The sequence below is a fragment of the Protomyctophum parallelum genome (genome assembly GCF_964188405.1).
Source record: "Protomyctophum parallelum genome assembly, chromosome: 1".
NCBI lineage: Eukaryota > Metazoa > Chordata > Actinopteri > Myctophiformes > Myctophidae > Protomyctophum > Protomyctophum parallelum.
Window position 1 is genome coordinate 84,619,049 of NC_139697.1, and position 17,322 is coordinate 84,636,370.

Here is a 17,322-nt window from a genome sequence, read left to right on the forward strand (position 1 = left end):
AGGACACTGTGCTGCTACTGCTACACTCTACAGCAGGACACTGTGCTGCTACTGCTACACTCTACAGCAGGACACTGTGCTGCTACTGCTACACTCTACAGCAGCCGCTCCCAACCTGTGGCCCGGGGCCCACCGCTGGGCCGCGGGGATATTACATGTGGGCCCTCAGAGTAATTGGCCAAAACACTTAAGATTTTTATGATTTTTAACATTAACATTTAAATTGACATCTAAAAGAAAAGAATATGGTATTTTCTTGGAAAATGAGTTTTCATTGAGATACCGGTGAATAGGAACTTAAAGTATACTATGTGAGGGCTACTTTAACTCTAATAACTCTCACTCAGTTAAACTGACACCCTAGCCTCTCACTGCTTTCTTTCCTTTCTCTGTACCTCCAAACCTCCTGCCCCCGTACGGTAACAATACTGCTGCATATTACACACTTACATCAGTAGTGCAATTACAGGAGCACCAAGTGCACCTCAGGGCTGGCTCAGCTGTGCTTCTTGCACACGCAAACACACACACAAACACCTCAGAGAGACAGATACACACACTCGCATGTCACATCACATGCACGCACACACACACACACACACGTGCGCGCACATGCACACACACGCGCATGTGCACACACGCACACACACGCGTCGTATGCACGTGCACACACACACACACACACACACATCACACACACACACACACACACATGCATGTCTGCAAACACATAACGTATATACAGTACACACCCATCATGCACATTCAGTACACACAGACACTCGCCCAAATAGTACAGTGTGGCTCATTTCTAAGCTCTCTTCATGTCTCGCAACACACTTGAGTTTTTATTTATTTATTTGTGTTATCCTCTCTTTGTCATTAACTCATTTATTGCGGCTAGCTGTTAGCATAAATCCCAGTTCCATGCGCCACCATACACGCTCACTTTAAAAGTCGGAGTTTGCCCGCCCCCCAATAATTGACAATTATTTGCTGGTCACAGAAACTATAGTAAAATATCTGAAAAGCCTTCTTCAAATTGGGTCCTTGAGGACTAATGGTGCAATAAAGTTTATAAGACAACTAATGAAATAGTGTAATGACCATTACCGTTTGCTAATGTCATCTCACACTGTCATAAACATCCCCACCATACATAAAAGTGAATATGCACCAATATACAGACCTTGGTGCCCTTGCACATGGACTACTTTGAACTGGAGCCAGTTGCATCACCTCACACTAAGTTCAAAACTTAGCCTAGTTACAGCTTAAATGGCTTTTAAGTCAAGCCATTTAACCTATAACTAGGCTAAGTTTGAACTTAGCAACTGGCTCCTGTACACTACGCAACCTTGAGAGACCTCTTAAGGACAACTGATGAGAGTTACTTACAGGCTGTACATAAACTGTATTCGTTCTCTTGATATAATGTACTGTATAGACTCATTCATAAATGCATTGGTGATAGATGTATGTTCATACATTTATTGCCGATAGACCATACATTTATACCTATACAGATACTGTGTCTTGTGTCACAACCTTTTTGATTGATTTTTTTTCTTTTTTTAAGATATTTTTTTGCGGCTTACGCCTTTTATTGATTTTTGAAGGGACAGACAGTAGGCTGACAGGAAACGGGAGAGAGATGGGGGATGACATGCAGTAAAGGCCGTGTCGGGCTCGGGAGTCGAACCCGCGGCACACTGCGACTGGATTACCAGTCCGGTGCCCAGACCGTTACGCTACGGCCTGGGCCCCTTTTTGATTGATTGATTGAAATAGTTATTAAAAGTTTGCAGAATTACAGTACATTTCAAGCACAAACTCAATACAAAGACTGTTAACTGTGAGTGGACGACCCAATTAAGCATTACACTCTTACTCCTGTTGCTACTATGACACCTTTAATTTTACACTTACAGTTGCACTCTTTATACTTCCCTCCAGATAGTCTGTATATTCAGTAGTTTCAGTTTGTGTTCCAGGCATGCCATCTGAACTCTCAGTAGTGTCAACAATATTGGCGTGCATGCCTCCTCTGAGCCACTCGCACAGCAAAATGAGAGTAATGTAGCTTTGCTCCAAAACGATAACGTTTACATAACGCCAGAGCAGGGTTATTTCTTTCCCCCCTCTCCTCACTTTTCCAAACGCGCCTCACTAAAAATTCATACTTGTCATGCAAAATAAATCAGCGTTCTTTTCCGTTGCCGAGCTCCAAATGGCTGGGGAGTGAATAAGAGATGAGGCTTAAATGTTTGCAACCCCTTGCCTGACGCTTCCCATCACATCAACGGAATCATGCATACTCTGTGTGTGTGTGTGTGTGTGTGTGTGTGTGTGTGTGTGTGTGTGTGTGTGTGTGTGTGTGTGTGTGTGTGTGTGTGTGTGTGTGTGTGTGTGTGTGTGTGTGTGTGTGTGTGTGTGTGTGTGTGTGTGTGTGTGTGTGTGTGTGTGTGTGTGTGTGTGCGTGCGTGCGTGCGTGCGTGTGAATGTGAGGGAGTGAGCAGAAGAGCAACAGACAGACTAAGAGAGGATTCGTGTGTGCGTGCATCATGTACATGTGTGTGTCTGGGAGCAGAGGGGGTGTGTGTGCGTGCATCATGTACATGTGTGTGTGTGTGTGTCTGAAAGCAGAGGGGGTGTTACACACGCTGTTGTGGGTGTAATGAGGCATGTGCATCGTTAGTGTGTATTTAAGGCTGTGTCTTCAGAGTTGTCTGAGCAGCACTACTGTACCAATAGGGACCCTCAGATACGAGCCAAGGCTGCTTGTTGCCATCAGTGTAACATCACAGGGAGGGATGTATGCACACTTAAGAGAGATGTTGAAACCACAGCGTGAGAGTGTAATGCTTCATTTATACGTTACGTATAGTACGACAGTGTGGCTTATCTAAGCTAATCAGGTTTTGTCAGCAAGCAAAGTATAACTAAAGCACTTGAGTCTTAAACCTGGCTTAGACCTAGCTGTTTACTAGTAGCGCCCCTATTCTGGGGTAACCATACAGAGAAAATAAATAGTAGATCTACAAGCTCACAACAAGCGTTTGTGACCTGTCTGTGACCCAGCATGTAGATCAGCTATTTCCGGCAACTACATTTGATGTCTGGACTCCGGTCAGAAGTAGAAGTGTTTATTGACCCAACACTACTGATATCTTTCCATGCACAACTAATAGATTATAAACAAAGCTACTGGGCTATGTGATGCATTGAATATGATAATTCTGATGTGTCGAATCATGAATAAGCTACATTAAGCTATCAGTTAAGTAGTTACATTATAAATGCAAATTATTTCAGCTTCAAACTCACTGTATTATCTGCACTTAATTATAGAACACTATTTCTGTTTTGATGCATTGTTTAGCAGTGTTGCGCAAATTGAAATGCACAATGGTGCATGAAAGGATACCAACATCTGTCATGTTGGCAAATGTTGACACTCAAGACTTTTTCCGTCATTTACTTCAAATATCTCATAAACTCACAATGCATCACGTTGCATCGTGTTGTGTGATATACTGTACACACATTCATACTTTGTATGAATGGGATGCGAATCATGCGACACATTGCAAATCGTCTCTGTGTCCAAAACACCAAAACTGTTACTTTTCAGGATTCAAATTCAAAATGTGTTTCAAGCTTGTGGATCTGCTACTTACCTCTTGGTCTCTCCCTCAGTCCCTGCCATGATCACGTCGTACCCCAACACCACGCTGGCCACGCAGGGCGAGGAGAAGAAGATGAGCTGCACCGCCCACGGAGAGAAGCCCATCATGGTGCGCTGGGAGAAGGAGGAACGCATCATCAACCCAGAGACCAGCCGCTACGTGGTCACCATCAAGGAGGTGGCCGACGAGGTCATCTCCACCTTACAGGTATACCATGACCAGCGCTGGCAGGTTCTGTGAGGGAAACAAGCAACTGGGTATATGAAAACATGCCCAAAAGAAGCGACTAGTGGAAAAAGATCCTGGTATTTTATCATGAACATTAGTGAGGACCAATTATATGAAGAGATGTTGAAATGTGGTGAAGTGGTCCTTTAAGAGCTCAGCTATCAGTGCCAATTACAGTATGACTGTAATTAATTTGTGTGTTCCTGACTCAAATACAGTTCAATTACAGTATGACTGTAATTAATTTGTGTGTTCCTGACTCAAATACAGTTCTAAAGGGGTTTCTGTTTTCTCTATTTCTTGCTGAACATCAGATTATGCCCACGGTGAGAGAGGACTCTGGCTTCTTCTCTTGCCACGCCATTAACTCATTTGGCGAAGACAGAGGAATCATTCAGCTCACAGTGCAAGGTACACCAGAAAAACATTTGCATTGCTGTTGGATGGAAAAAGTTACTTTTCAGGAAATAAAAAAAGGAAAAAATAACTGTTTCAATGGATCCAGTGTAGTTATTATTTAGTCGCATGTTCTTTCTCACTAATATTTTTCATGTTTTGAATATGTATAAAATCCACAGACATCCCACCACAGACGGAGTGCGCATGTTTATCCGACATACAATTCAAAGGAGCTTTATAACCATAGAAGCATACCATAGAACCGACATGCAGAAAACGTTTAATGCAGAAAACTGATTAATGTTGGCAAACATGCGTTAAGGCAACCGGATTAAGGTGAACATGCGCTGCATGCTCCGTGCTTGCGGTTATGGTTAGGTTAGGGTTTGAGGTAGGTTATCGTTGTCGAAATTAAAGCATGTACCCCCACAGACATCCCTATTTTGTATGAATATAGTGAAAATATCTGTAACAGATCTACAAGCTCACAATGTGTTGTGATGTGACACGTTGTGACCTTGTAGACTGGTTATTTTCACTACTTTTGCCTGACATTGTCTTTCAACAAAGTATAAATAAATGAAGACCAATAGCATTAATTTATGAAAACAAAAAACATAAGAGGAATTATGGGTGATAGAATGTTTCTGCCCAAGAGCAACGATATGCTAGTATACAGTACTGTAGTGTTGATATGGGACATTACAACCTGCTAATAGGCCAGTGCTCAGTGTACAGTAACGGTGTAATGTGTGTCCCAGAGCCCCCAGACCCCCCAGAGGTGGAGATCAGAGAGGTGAAGGACAGAACCATCGCCCTTCGCTGGACCATGGGCTTTGATGGCAACAGCCCAATCACAGGCTTTGACATCGAGAGCAAGAATAAATCGGGTAAAGCATGTGTGACAGATACATGTCCTTAACGGGTCCATTTGACACCTTCAGAGTCCCGGGTTTTACTGTTTGGGCTCATTAATGTTAGTCCTAATCTTTAGGCTTTTGCTGAATCGTGCTGAATTTCTCAGGATGAGATTCAACCCCTTATAATATTCACTTTGTCTTAGAGTGCTATAATAATTCAATAGAGCCTTAGACTTAATGCACTTAGCTGGCTTTGACCTTTTCCAAACCTGACTCGTCGTCCTTGGTAACCCCCATAAACCTTGCCCCCTCCCCCTTCCCGCTCAGCCTCCTGGGATACAGCTCAGAAGACCAAAGATGTGTCCCCCCAGCTGAACCAGGCCACCATCATTGACCTGCATCCCTCCTCCACGTACAACATACGCATGTTCGCCAAGAACCTCATCGGCAAGAGTGAGGCCAGCAATGAGCTCACCATCACCACAGACGAAGCAGGTAAACCATGCCCCGATGAGGAATACAAGACTGTTGTGTATTGTTATAAAATGCACTGTTATCTCATGCACATCCTGGCTTATGCAGACACATTATTAAGACACGCACGCATGCCACACACCATGCGAAGCGCCCGACTCCATGAGGCGCGCCTGGAAGTTAGATATGATATGGCGTGAAGTACACTAAAACAGAGGTATAATATTATAAAAAACTAAAGTGAGCAAGGAGACAGACAGAACAGACAGACAGACAGACAGACAGACAGACCTGAGTGAGTAATGCTTAGTTTATACTCCATTGTATGTCGGTGCAAGACACCGCTGTACGACAAAGTAAATTATAAAGGGCAGTTCACACCAAACACTAACTATAAGTATAAGACTTTAGTTTTAAAAATAGTTCCAAGTCAAGTGGATGCCAGAGTCCGCCCCACAACTAGTCTATAACAAAGACAATGGTGACTGATACATTATAGTTATAGTGCTCGACATCCTAAATCACGAAGGGAGGACCGGAGGTCAGCCAAGTCAATTCATTTACAGTCCAGTGACATCAGCTCCGTTGCCTCTGTTTGCATTATTGAACACACGCTGACCCTGCACTCAGAGCACAACTTTTCAATTAGCGGCCCCAGTAGTAAATGTCACACTGTGGTCAATAGAGTGAGGGTCGGGGGCCCTTGCCCATCCCCCAACCTGGCTTTTACCCCAAATAGAGCACTCCTCCTCCTCCTCCTCCTCCTCCTCCTCCTCCTCCTCCTCGCCCCTAAATCATCCACACAAACCTCCTCCTCCATAAACATGATGTGTCCTATTTGTTAAAGTGAAATCCACTCTGGCAGGAAGGATTCAGATCACTACATTACACTACTGTATATCATGCACAAATGCTGCCTTAACAGAAAAGGGAGTACATCGTCGCTTGTTGGACAGAAACCTCCAATCTCCGTTAAGATACGGAGACAAGAGGTTTCTGACAGCAGAACGGTATCATTTTGGGGGTCCTTGACATGAAAACTCACTGCTCTATGTTCTATTCTATCAGCTCCTGACGGACCACCTCAGGAGGTGCAGCTGGAGGCCCTCTCCTCTCAGAGCATCAGAGTCACTTGGAGGGTAAGATGATACCACCTGCAGCACTGTTACTCAACCGGTGGTACACCATAGCATGATTACAGGTGGTCCATGGCTAAATGTTTTAAAATTATTTATAAATATATTATTATCTTATCTAAATGCACCATGTCTCTGTCTGTCTGTGTGTAATCCACGTAACTCCAGAACCGTTCACCCCACCGACTTCAAATTCGACACACACGTGCCACACCACCGCAGGTGGTGCAGTGCCCGGTGTCAACTCGGTCGGACCCACGGTTGTCCAGAACGGCCCCAAAAGGTCCTCTGCCCGGGCTCTGGACAGGGCCTCTGCCTAGGGTCTATATATGGAGCTGGCCTGTTCTGACATCATTCTGACGTCTGCATATACAAATTTGGGCATGCCTGACAAAGAACTCCATATATGGGCATAAAAGGGACACAGACATAATATCTTGGTGGGGCATGCATTTCTAACTTGCATCGTTCCAAGTAGGCCAGTGCCCAACAAGCACCACTGTAGAGGCTACAACGTATAATATCTGGGTGGGGCATGCATTTCCAACTTGCATCATTCCTAGTAGACAAGTGCCCAACGGGCACGGCAGTAGAGGGCACCGCTCTAGTTTGTTAAATTAATCAAAAGTATGCTTTTAAATCGTTTGGCCCCATTAGTCCAATTACACATACATCAGGCTTTCAAATCATTCTTAAATATTAAATAAAAGCCTTTTTATATACTAAATATAGATATTGATGTATGGGTGTCCTGGAGCATTGTTTAAAATATGCTAGTAGTTCAGAGCTCAAAAGACTTTGAGAACCACTGACACACCGTATAAAATCACACAATGTGTGTGTGCGCCTGTGCGGCTGTGCGTGTGCATGTGTGTGTCTGTTTGTTATCCTTCCATGGGATCTTTGTAGCAGTGTAGCCTGTAGGTGTGTGTACGACATGCTGTTTGCAAAAATAGCAGCTCAACAAGCTTGTAGATCGGCTATTTTTGCACGACAGCACCGATACCCTCCGTCTCCTCTTCTCCTGCCTCCAGGCACCAAAGAAACACCTCCAGAACGGGGCCATTCGAGGCTACCAGGTGGGCTACAGGGAGTACAGCTCCGGGGGGAACTACCAGTTCAGTGTGATCAGCATGGAGACCACCGGGGACAACGCGGAGAGCCTGGTGCTGGACAACCTGAAGAAGTTCACCCAGTACGGTGTGGTGGTGCAGGCCAGCAACAGCGCTGGGACGGGGCCATCCTCCACGGAGGTAGCCGCTACCACACTGGAGGACGGTGAGTACACATGAAAATCCAACCAATCACTGAGAGAAGAACTGGACCGCAACTATTTGTAATTAACGAGCGTAAATGTACACCTGGTGTATTTATTTTTTTATGTCAAATTTACTAAACTAGCAGATGCGGTCACAATGCTGTGTTGTGAACTTGTAAATCGGTAATTTCTGCTATTTTTGAGAAATGCTTAAAGTATCAAACAGATCTTGGTCAGTAATGTACGGAGCACAGCTGTAACAGACCTGTAGGCTGTACAGGTCATGCAATCTGGGAACCCACTTTGTCACCCACAATCTGTCTCAAGAGATTACAATTCTAGTAGGAGGAAGCTTGAGAATCCAGTGGTTCTCAAACCTTTTCGCCCCCTTATCTGAACTCAAGGTAAAGACGGAGTGTTGTTGTGATCCCCCCCCCCCCCATGATCATGAGGTATTATGATTTAGTTCATTAAGTATACCTGGTTTTCACCTTAGCACCACACATCTAAACTGAAGCCGCGCCCACAGCTGTTGTTGTATCCATAGACATAAAAAGGTAGACGCCTCCTTCGAACCTCTGGGGCATGTGTCTCTCGCAAGTTTCCAGAGCTTGCCAAGCTTCCGCGGAAGGGGATGTTCGGTAGGCCAATCAGACAGGCAATGTAAACGTTTGTTTTCTCATGCCAATAAAGCTCCCGGAAAAGACGCGCTGTGATTGGCCAGTAGTATTTCAATTGGGCCTTTTTTGACTCAAAGGCTTTCAGCTTTCAGAAAGACCTTAAATACACAGGGAAGACATATTTGAATATTATAACCACACCCAGGGGTCTATTAGAGTAATGTCAACTCCATAGACACATACAAAACAGAAAAAGTACAAAACTGTGGCACTCTTTAAGCCCCCCAAACAGCACCTTGGTGCCCCCCTTTCAAAAACATTGCTTCCAGTGCCCAACAATGTTCTCTCAATCCCCCCTGTGGTATTGAACCACCCCTGTTGAGAAACACTACTCTAACCACGCAATACACAACTGTACACTATGTGCCAACATGGTTTCATATGGGAAACTAAAGTAAGTATATACCACCACCTAGTGGAGAAGTTGAAGAATTGCCTTAGGGTAATCAGAACAGAAACCATGCTCTTACTCAACTCCCATTTATGTCTGTTGATTTCATGTGTTTTGTCCCTCCCCCCCCCCCCCCAGTGCCCAGCCGTGCCCCAGAGAACATGCAGGCCACGGCCGCTTTACCAGAGGTCATCTCCTTGTCCTGGCTGACCCCTCCCAAAGAGGCCCTCAACGGAAACCTGCTGGGCTTCAGGGTGATCTACTGGGCTAACCTGCCTGATGGAGGTACAGTACAGAACTCATACGCATATTGATACCACCACCTCACATACAGTACCATCACTAACCTGCCTGATGGAGTACAGTACAGTACAGTACAGTACAGTACAGTACAGTACAGTACAGTACAGTACAGTACAGTACAGTACAGTACAGTACAGTACAGTACAGTACAGTACAGTACAGTACTCATGCGCATACTGACCACCTCACATACTGGACCTGAAAGTTCTTCACGCAAACGCATTAAAAAGTTTGAGAAGCAGTGTGCTGCTTCTCAAAAATTCTTTGGGGAAATATTCAACATTTTAGTTTTATTTCTGAAATGTTTTAAACGTCTTTAAATCTTTTGAAAAACATAAAAATAATTGAAGCAAATGTAAATGAAAAGGATATTTACTCACAAGTTCGCAACAATAAAAATGTGTCCCGACCCAGTGTTTGGGAACCACTGGTCTAGTAGGAGTCATAAATCCCACTCAACACTCCAACATGTCAGTTGGATGGCTTGTGACAGCAGGGCTGCCTTTGACCCCCTGACTGTCACATCTCATTGCCCAGTCTGTGGAATATGACTGCTCAGGGCCTGACAGCTACGACTAGTTTGCATGGTAACAGTCCATAGAAGACCAGGGCCTTCTCTGGACTGCACCATTAGCAATCATTTACTGTACACAGATGGGACATTGTTATGAAATATAATTTTAAGCTGCACTATGCATTTGTTGTATTGTATCAATTTAAATCACGTAAGAGATTCAAAACTTGAAAGTGGTTAAGGCCAAGGGTTAGATGTGACAGACCATCAGACCCTGATTAAATTGATGTAGATTTACCATTAGGAGCTTCAGTGGTCGGTTCAGCCAGTGGCACGAGCATCAAAACAGTTACCTCTCCCTGCCTTTAGGGGGCCCCAAAGTAAGCAAAGTCAATGTCTGAAAGCTTGCTATTCTGTAAAGCAGTCAAAGAAAAGTCTGGTTTAATTTATGTTATTATTGGCTTAATATAGCCTATATTTGTAGTCAATGTTGTTACCGAAGTCCGAAAGGGAAATCCCACATAAGATAAGGTGTGATGTGGTTGGTTTTTACAGTAGGCTAGGCCATATTATAATATTGCCGAGTCGGCCGACCCTTGACAGCAAAATTATGTTCTATATTAACCATATAGAACAGGTAGGCTATATGAAGGAAGTAGGATTATTACCAGTCGATGATTCAGTTAAATAATTGAAACACTTAATCTATGTTCATAATAATTCATAAAAAGGCTCCAGATGATCTGTCTGTGATAATGTTTGGAAGCCAAGCATTATGTCATGCTGTGTTCCACACCTTAAAGGTAATATCAATACCTTTCTCCATACTGAGAGCTCCTCCAGATCAAACAAAGCAGTTTTTAAAACAATATTTTATATATAATATAACAACATATTTCTTTGTGAAAAGGGGCTGTGAGTGTCTGATCCTGTGATTGGATGAGAACACCAGAGTTCAGCTTCCTAACCGCCACACACCGTTCAATCAGATGCACTCTTTTACCTGGCTATGAGCACTGATTTGCTTTGCTCTGCATTGGCAAGACAAGTACAATACAAAATACAATGCTGGTGCTGACAGTTTCTGTAATGACTTACATTAAATTGTTTCCAAAATATATTTGTGTGTACTGTTTAGCTTTAAAATGACATCATGTCTGTTTATATTCAACATGCAACACCACCCTCAAGTGTCTAGCTAATAACTATCCTCTGGGATTCTTGTGTCATGATACTCTTTTGAAATCAAACCCAACCTGCCATCCCTCCTATCCATCCCCTAATAACATAGAGAACAGTGGCAGTAGATATGGGCAAGTCTTGCACAAAAACATACAGCGCCGCCAACAGCACCTGCAAGACTTGGGCCGTCCCCAACAAATCACCTACTGGGTGTAGATGAGTGTTAGTAGGGTGTAAAAGGTAGCAGTGTTGTTGATATGAAGGGAGAAAATAACTGACAACCGACTGGGCAGGTCTGCTGCCATGCCTGCTGTTAACATTGCAACCAGTTTAAATATACTGGCATCCCATGCCCTGCAGGAACACAGCATGACAGCAATACAGCACACAATATGGACGAGGGTATCTCAATATTTGTGTGCATAATGCTGCAATGCATGCCATTTATTATACCATTATTTGAATAGGGAAACTGTATAAAATGTATATAGTTCCTTATAATTTATATTATAAACGTTTTATAGGGTTTTATTCTAAGATCTTGTGGTAAGAATCTTCACATTTATCCGATTACAGATGTGTAAACTTGAACTCTTTCACCAGTAGAGGGAGATGCAAGCCCTTTGAAGAAATGCATGCCTTGTTTGTGGAAAAATTACTCCACTGGTGACATTTGTAACAATGTGAATGAATCTAAAGTTTGAAAAATATATATTGTAGATGTAAGAAGATCACTTAGTTTGCAGTATTGATATGAACAATAAAAAATACATCCTTGGCTCAAGCTGTAGCAAATAAGAGCAAGTTTAGAGTTAAAGGCCCTCATTTATCAACATGGCATATGCCCAAAAATGGGCCGTACACCGGAATCATCGCAACTTTCGGCATTAATCATTCCAGCGTGACTTGGGCGTATTCCAAGCCAAATATCACGTCAGGTCGGGAGCTGTCGTAGGCTTTGTCCTACACCTGTTTTTCTGTCGTAGACAAGCGGAGCAGCATTGACTGACCAGCTGACGGGCTGTACAGGCATCTAAACATATGTATTCCCTCCTAAAATGTTTATAAAACAAATAAATATTATACATTATACAATAAATAATTGTAAAGGCATGTCATATGAAATTGTGTTTCCAAGTGTACAAGCAATTCAAATTGCGCAATTAACAACAATGTTGCAAGTTAGAGTTACTTAAGCCATTTAAACAGTGTTTTGGATGAGCGCATACATGCGAGGACTTTAGGAGACCCTCGCGCAGCTACTGTAATCCACAGTAGGCCCATGTCTTTCTGGAGTTATGTGCAATCTCCTTGTCTCGTCCTCGTTTAAGGATAAACCCAAGGCGATGCTCGCATGTCAACTGTGCCGATCGGCACAGTGGCCATCCGCCACTCGCAAACTCTCAGTAACGTTATCCACTGCAGGGATGAGTGGGTTCATGAGTGGCGGATGCCGTTTCCGCCGTGAGATATAGGTTAACCCACGACCACACACCAGTTCATTCATATAATAATCAGTCACTCCATAAATGTTCATATAATTGACAGCCACCACTGGCTATCTATCTGTCATGACTCATAAACGTGGTGTCACGGACCACAGTAACAGAGGACACAGTCAGTGACAGAGGAGAAGATTCACTCCTTTATTTTATTTTTTGCAAACAGCAGCGTGCCTGTGGCTGTGCCAGGGCTGTGCACGTCCAAACTTATCCAATCATGATGATGGGATGTGATGGTGTTATTCAACAACGATTGACAATTTGTGAGATTTATGGTCAATTGTCTACCATGCCATTTGATATTACTTGTTTGTCATTTGTAATGCAGTGCAAAGCAAACAACCTCCAATTCTACATCCATGTCTCGTCAAGTCTTTCAGTGCCTAGTACAAGTTCTGTTTAGCTATCTGTTACTCTGTGGAGCCACACACGGAGGAGGCAGAATAGGCACCTTGGCTGGTAATCCAGCTTGGCAGTGTGCCGTGGGTTCGACTCCCAATCCTGACAGCCTTTACTGCATGTCTTCCCCCCATCTCTCTCCCCATTTCATGTCAGCCTACTGTCTGTCCCTCCATAAAAAATATAAAATAAAGGCAAAAGCCACAAAAAAAACAACGAAAGGAATGGACAATGCGTAATCCTGCAGCTATTTATTATTTCATTCATGGTTCAGGTGTTCGTTCACTAATATATCTTTATTTATTTAATATACAACACACAGTTGGGCTTGCAAGTTGCATGTGTGCACAACTGCACATGCGTGCATCTCTGTGTGTGGGGGTGACATGACAGGCAGTGAGGTGAGAGGTGTTTGCTTGGAAACTCTTTTCTTAATTATTATTGGCTTTCCATCTTCTTTCCCTATCTTGTTTGTTTGTATTCCAGTTATTCATTCATTTTTTTGGGCCACCACAATGCTTTTCCAATGGGAGTCACATGGTTTGACCAAACATTTTTGTTTGATGAGGGGGGAGGGGCAGAACACCACCAGCAATCAGCAATCAAACACAAATGTTTGATCAAACCATGTGACTCCCATTGGAAAAGCATTGTGGTGGACCAAAAAAACAGAAAAACGACCAAACATTGCTTGATTGGTGTTTGGTACGTGTGAATGAGGCCTCAGACCGAAATTACACAAGGATCAGCTGTTTGCGTTTGCGATCACTTCATAAATGCCGTGCCGACATGAATGTATGGCAAAACCCACAAATTTAAGGCATAATTTACACTACATTGATAAATGAGGGCCAACGATGAGCAGATCTTGAATTCAGAATTGTATCATTGATTACAAGACACGCCACACTACATACACCTCAAACACTACATAAAAAGTAGGCTACAGTACTGTATAAAACGTTCTGTGTCATGTTTGTATTCTCAAATTCATATTTATAGAGTAGTTCTACTAGTTCACAATTACAAACTGTCTTTGACATTGGCCTTTAATCTAGAATACTCTCAGTAAACTCTTCCACACTGCCTCTTTGTGTTTCTCAGAGCTGGGTGAGATCAGGAACGTGACCACCTCCAAGCCTTCCTTGGAGCTGGATGGTTTGGAAAAGTACACCAACTACAGCATCCAGGTGTTGGCCTTCACCAGAGCTGGCGACGGGGTTCGCAGCGAGCAGATCTACACGCGCACCAAGGAGGATGGTAAAGCTAAATGAACCTTCAAAGTTAAAGTTTAGCACATTTCTCATTTGGGTTCCCCTCATGGTAAACCCCACAGTCTACAACTCTACACCAGGCATGATGAAGTATAGTTATATCGTTGCCCGGCAGCAACAATATTCACACTGTTTGATCTGTCTCTTTTGTTTCCATTCAGTCCCTGGTCCTCCAGCTGGAGTGAAAGCTGCGGCAGCGTCTAATTCAGTAGTGTTTGTGTCCTGGCTGCCTCCTCTCAAAGTCAATGGCATCATTAGAAAATACACAGTGTTCTGCTCCAACCCTCATCCCACGGTAAGGAGTTGGGGGGCGGGGCTATTTTTGTGACAGTACATTTGCTCATAGTAAGTAAGTTTGTCCTCATTTTGTGCATTTAACTCCGACTAGCTCTCGAGCCAGACTGTTGGCTCACACAATTTCCAAATAAAATACTTCTGCCTAAACAGAAAATTAGAAGGGAGTCAAGCGGATGGCCTGCCTTCCCCTACTTCCTTGGGGGCTTGGAGGTGGTCACATTCCACTTTTCTTTTTTAAAGGTTTTTTTTGGGCATTTTTTGCCTTTATTGATAGGGTACAGTAATTAGACAGGAAAGGGGGAGAGAGATGGGGAGTGACCTGTCCACCAGTGACATCATCGATGGGGAATCCAAGCTAATAGAAACTGCAGGCTTTCTACTCCTGAAAAGTTGCAATGCGAAAATGGAAGCCATCGTTCTCACGATAATAAAAATCTAAACATTTTTGTAAAAATAATATTGTTTTAAAAATATCTGCCTAACGATGATGTCACTGGTGGACGGGTTTCTGAACTGCCCACAAGTGGTCCTTTTATTTTCAAATATATTTTTGTACAGGTACAGTAGCATTCAGAGAGTGGCATACTGGTTTGAGAGACTAAACACATCCTAAATCTTAGGAGAAAAGTGGTGCTATTAATACAGTGGAGGATCAGGGAGATGTACAATGCTTATCTGATGGGAGAAGAATGTATTTCTGTGTAGTTTGAACTAAGTAACAACAAAGTATCAGTCCCAGGAAAGTTCAGTCCTGTATCCTCTCTGCTTTCAATTTTGAGCAAGGATAGAATTAGATTTCTAGACATTGTATACATTTCTGTTATTATGAGATATTATGATATGATGATGATGAATTAGGATAACACCTAACATTCGTCCTCTCTCTATCTCTCTCCTTCAGGTAAGCAGTGAGTTCGAAGCCGCCCCGGACGTGTTCTTCTACCGCATTCCCAACCTGAGCAGAAACCGGCAGTACAGCATCTGGGTGGTGGCCGTCACCGCCGCAGGCCGCGGAAACGCTAGCGACGTCATCACTGTCAAACCCATGGCAGAGGGTAGGTCGGAGCTCTGAGGATTTTTGATAGTCAGAATTTTCCCATCCTTTGTCAAGTCCTGCGGTCAGCCACCAATGGGCCCGTCTTCGTGCCCATTGGTGGCTGCTGCTTGTTTGGACAACAATCCACTCTCTCCATTCACTTCCATTGAAAAAAGTTGCCTCGTATTGATATTTAATGTATGAAATACTTATGTTAAACTTGGTCTTAGTAAAAAGGAACACACCAACACCATGTTTTTCTTTCTCCAAAAACTAGATATTTTTCGCAAGGAGTCACGGGGACCAATCAGAAGGCTGCTAATGGGTCAATTGTATGATTGACGACTTAAACTCTAGTCTAAACCCTTACAGTCCCTGTTCTGGCCTGGGCATGCCATATTAGGCAAACATTCTGCAAACATTCTGTTTTGGCAGAATAGATTTAATGTAAACGGGAAAAAGGAATGGACCAAGTATAGACCCCTGGCCTGGGTCACCCCGATCAACAAATATAGAGTGTAACTGGTTAGATTTATTGAATAATGATTTTACATTTATCTCCTGCCATTGCTTAAACTCACAAGTCATGTGGTTTTGAAAGTGGGGTCCTGGAGGGGTTTCCTGGGGATCCCCAGACAAATGTATGTTAATTGCGAACGCAGTGAGCCACTTACTATGACAGCAAGGGCTGAATGTCTGTGTGTGTGTCTGTCTGTCCCGCTGTTACACCACCCGCCCGCCACCAGAGGGTGCAGCTGTAGCACACACACACACAAACAGGGCGCAGCTGTAGCACACACACACACACACACACACAACTACACACACACGAGCTGCGTTCGCTTCCCGCGTTTGCGCGTCTTACTTGTGTCCATTATTCAGTTCACAAAATAATCATGAGTGACTAATACAACAAGATATCTCAATGTCACTACTAACAATTGAATTTATTTTAAACCAAAACATCTGTTCATGTCAGGATCTATAGGACAGATTTATTTTAAATGGGGGTCCATGGCCTAATCAAGTTGCCCACCTTTCTCAAGTAGCCTCCCTTTTCTACGCCATTTATTTGTCATTCACGATCATCAATCAGTTTACATTCTAATATAACAGCACATTGCACAGGGGGAAATTTCCCAGAATGATTTTTATGTTTGGGTGTTCATCCTCCCTGGTTCCAATAAATATTTCCAGAGTCAGCAGCCTCCACTTCAGTGCCATTGGAGCTAGAGCACTGTGTCATGATCCCTCAAAGTGATTAAAATCTCAATTTTTATTAGCTATAGCTTCAGGAGAGAGTTGGTCACAATTACCATACCCTTTCATTTAAAACATATTGAACCTGATTTTCAAATACAAACTAAAAGCTTGATTTGGATACCGCCAGAGTTTTTAAGCCTTAAACCCAGAATATCTGAGAGCATTGCATGGATTTTAATCCAAGATTCAATGTTGTTCTTGTCAATTCACAACCCTACCCCCACATCCAGACACCATCGCTAAACACACCTTGAGATTGAAAAAGTAGCTCATTCCCACTATCCTTTTATGAGAAAAGCATGTGGGCAAGCGTCAATAACTGCATTTAAATAGCACATTGCTTGGCCTTGTCAGCACTTTACATGCTTGGTGAGACCTGATAAGCTGATTATTAGTGGAGATAGACCCTGGAGTGGCTGTAGTCGAGACCCTCACCT

General features: G+C 43.3%; 1 protein-coding gene across 2 annotated transcripts in view; it reads left to right on the forward strand.

Annotated features, from left to right (window-relative positions):
* Positions 1–17,322, forward strand: part of dscama (Down syndrome cell adhesion molecule a) — a 112,913-nt gene that overhangs the window by 82,664 nt on the left and 12,927 nt on the right. For both annotated transcript variants that reach the window (XM_083779942.1, XM_083779941.1), the window contains exons 12-21: positions 3,700–3,896; positions 4,232–4,328; positions 5,078–5,206; positions 5,504–5,671; positions 6,719–6,789; positions 7,821–8,064; positions 9,254–9,400; positions 14,120–14,275; positions 14,451–14,584; positions 15,488–15,641. In XM_083779942.1, coding sequence (XP_083636068.1) covers positions 3,700–3,896; positions 4,232–4,328; positions 5,078–5,206; positions 5,504–5,671; positions 6,719–6,789; positions 7,821–8,064; positions 9,254–9,400; positions 14,120–14,275; positions 14,451–14,584; positions 15,488–15,641 — 1,497 coding nt within the window. The remainder of the gene's footprint in view (positions 1–3,699; positions 3,897–4,231; positions 4,329–5,077; positions 5,207–5,503; positions 5,672–6,718; positions 6,790–7,820; positions 8,065–9,253; positions 9,401–14,119; positions 14,276–14,450; positions 14,585–15,487; positions 15,642–17,322) is intronic.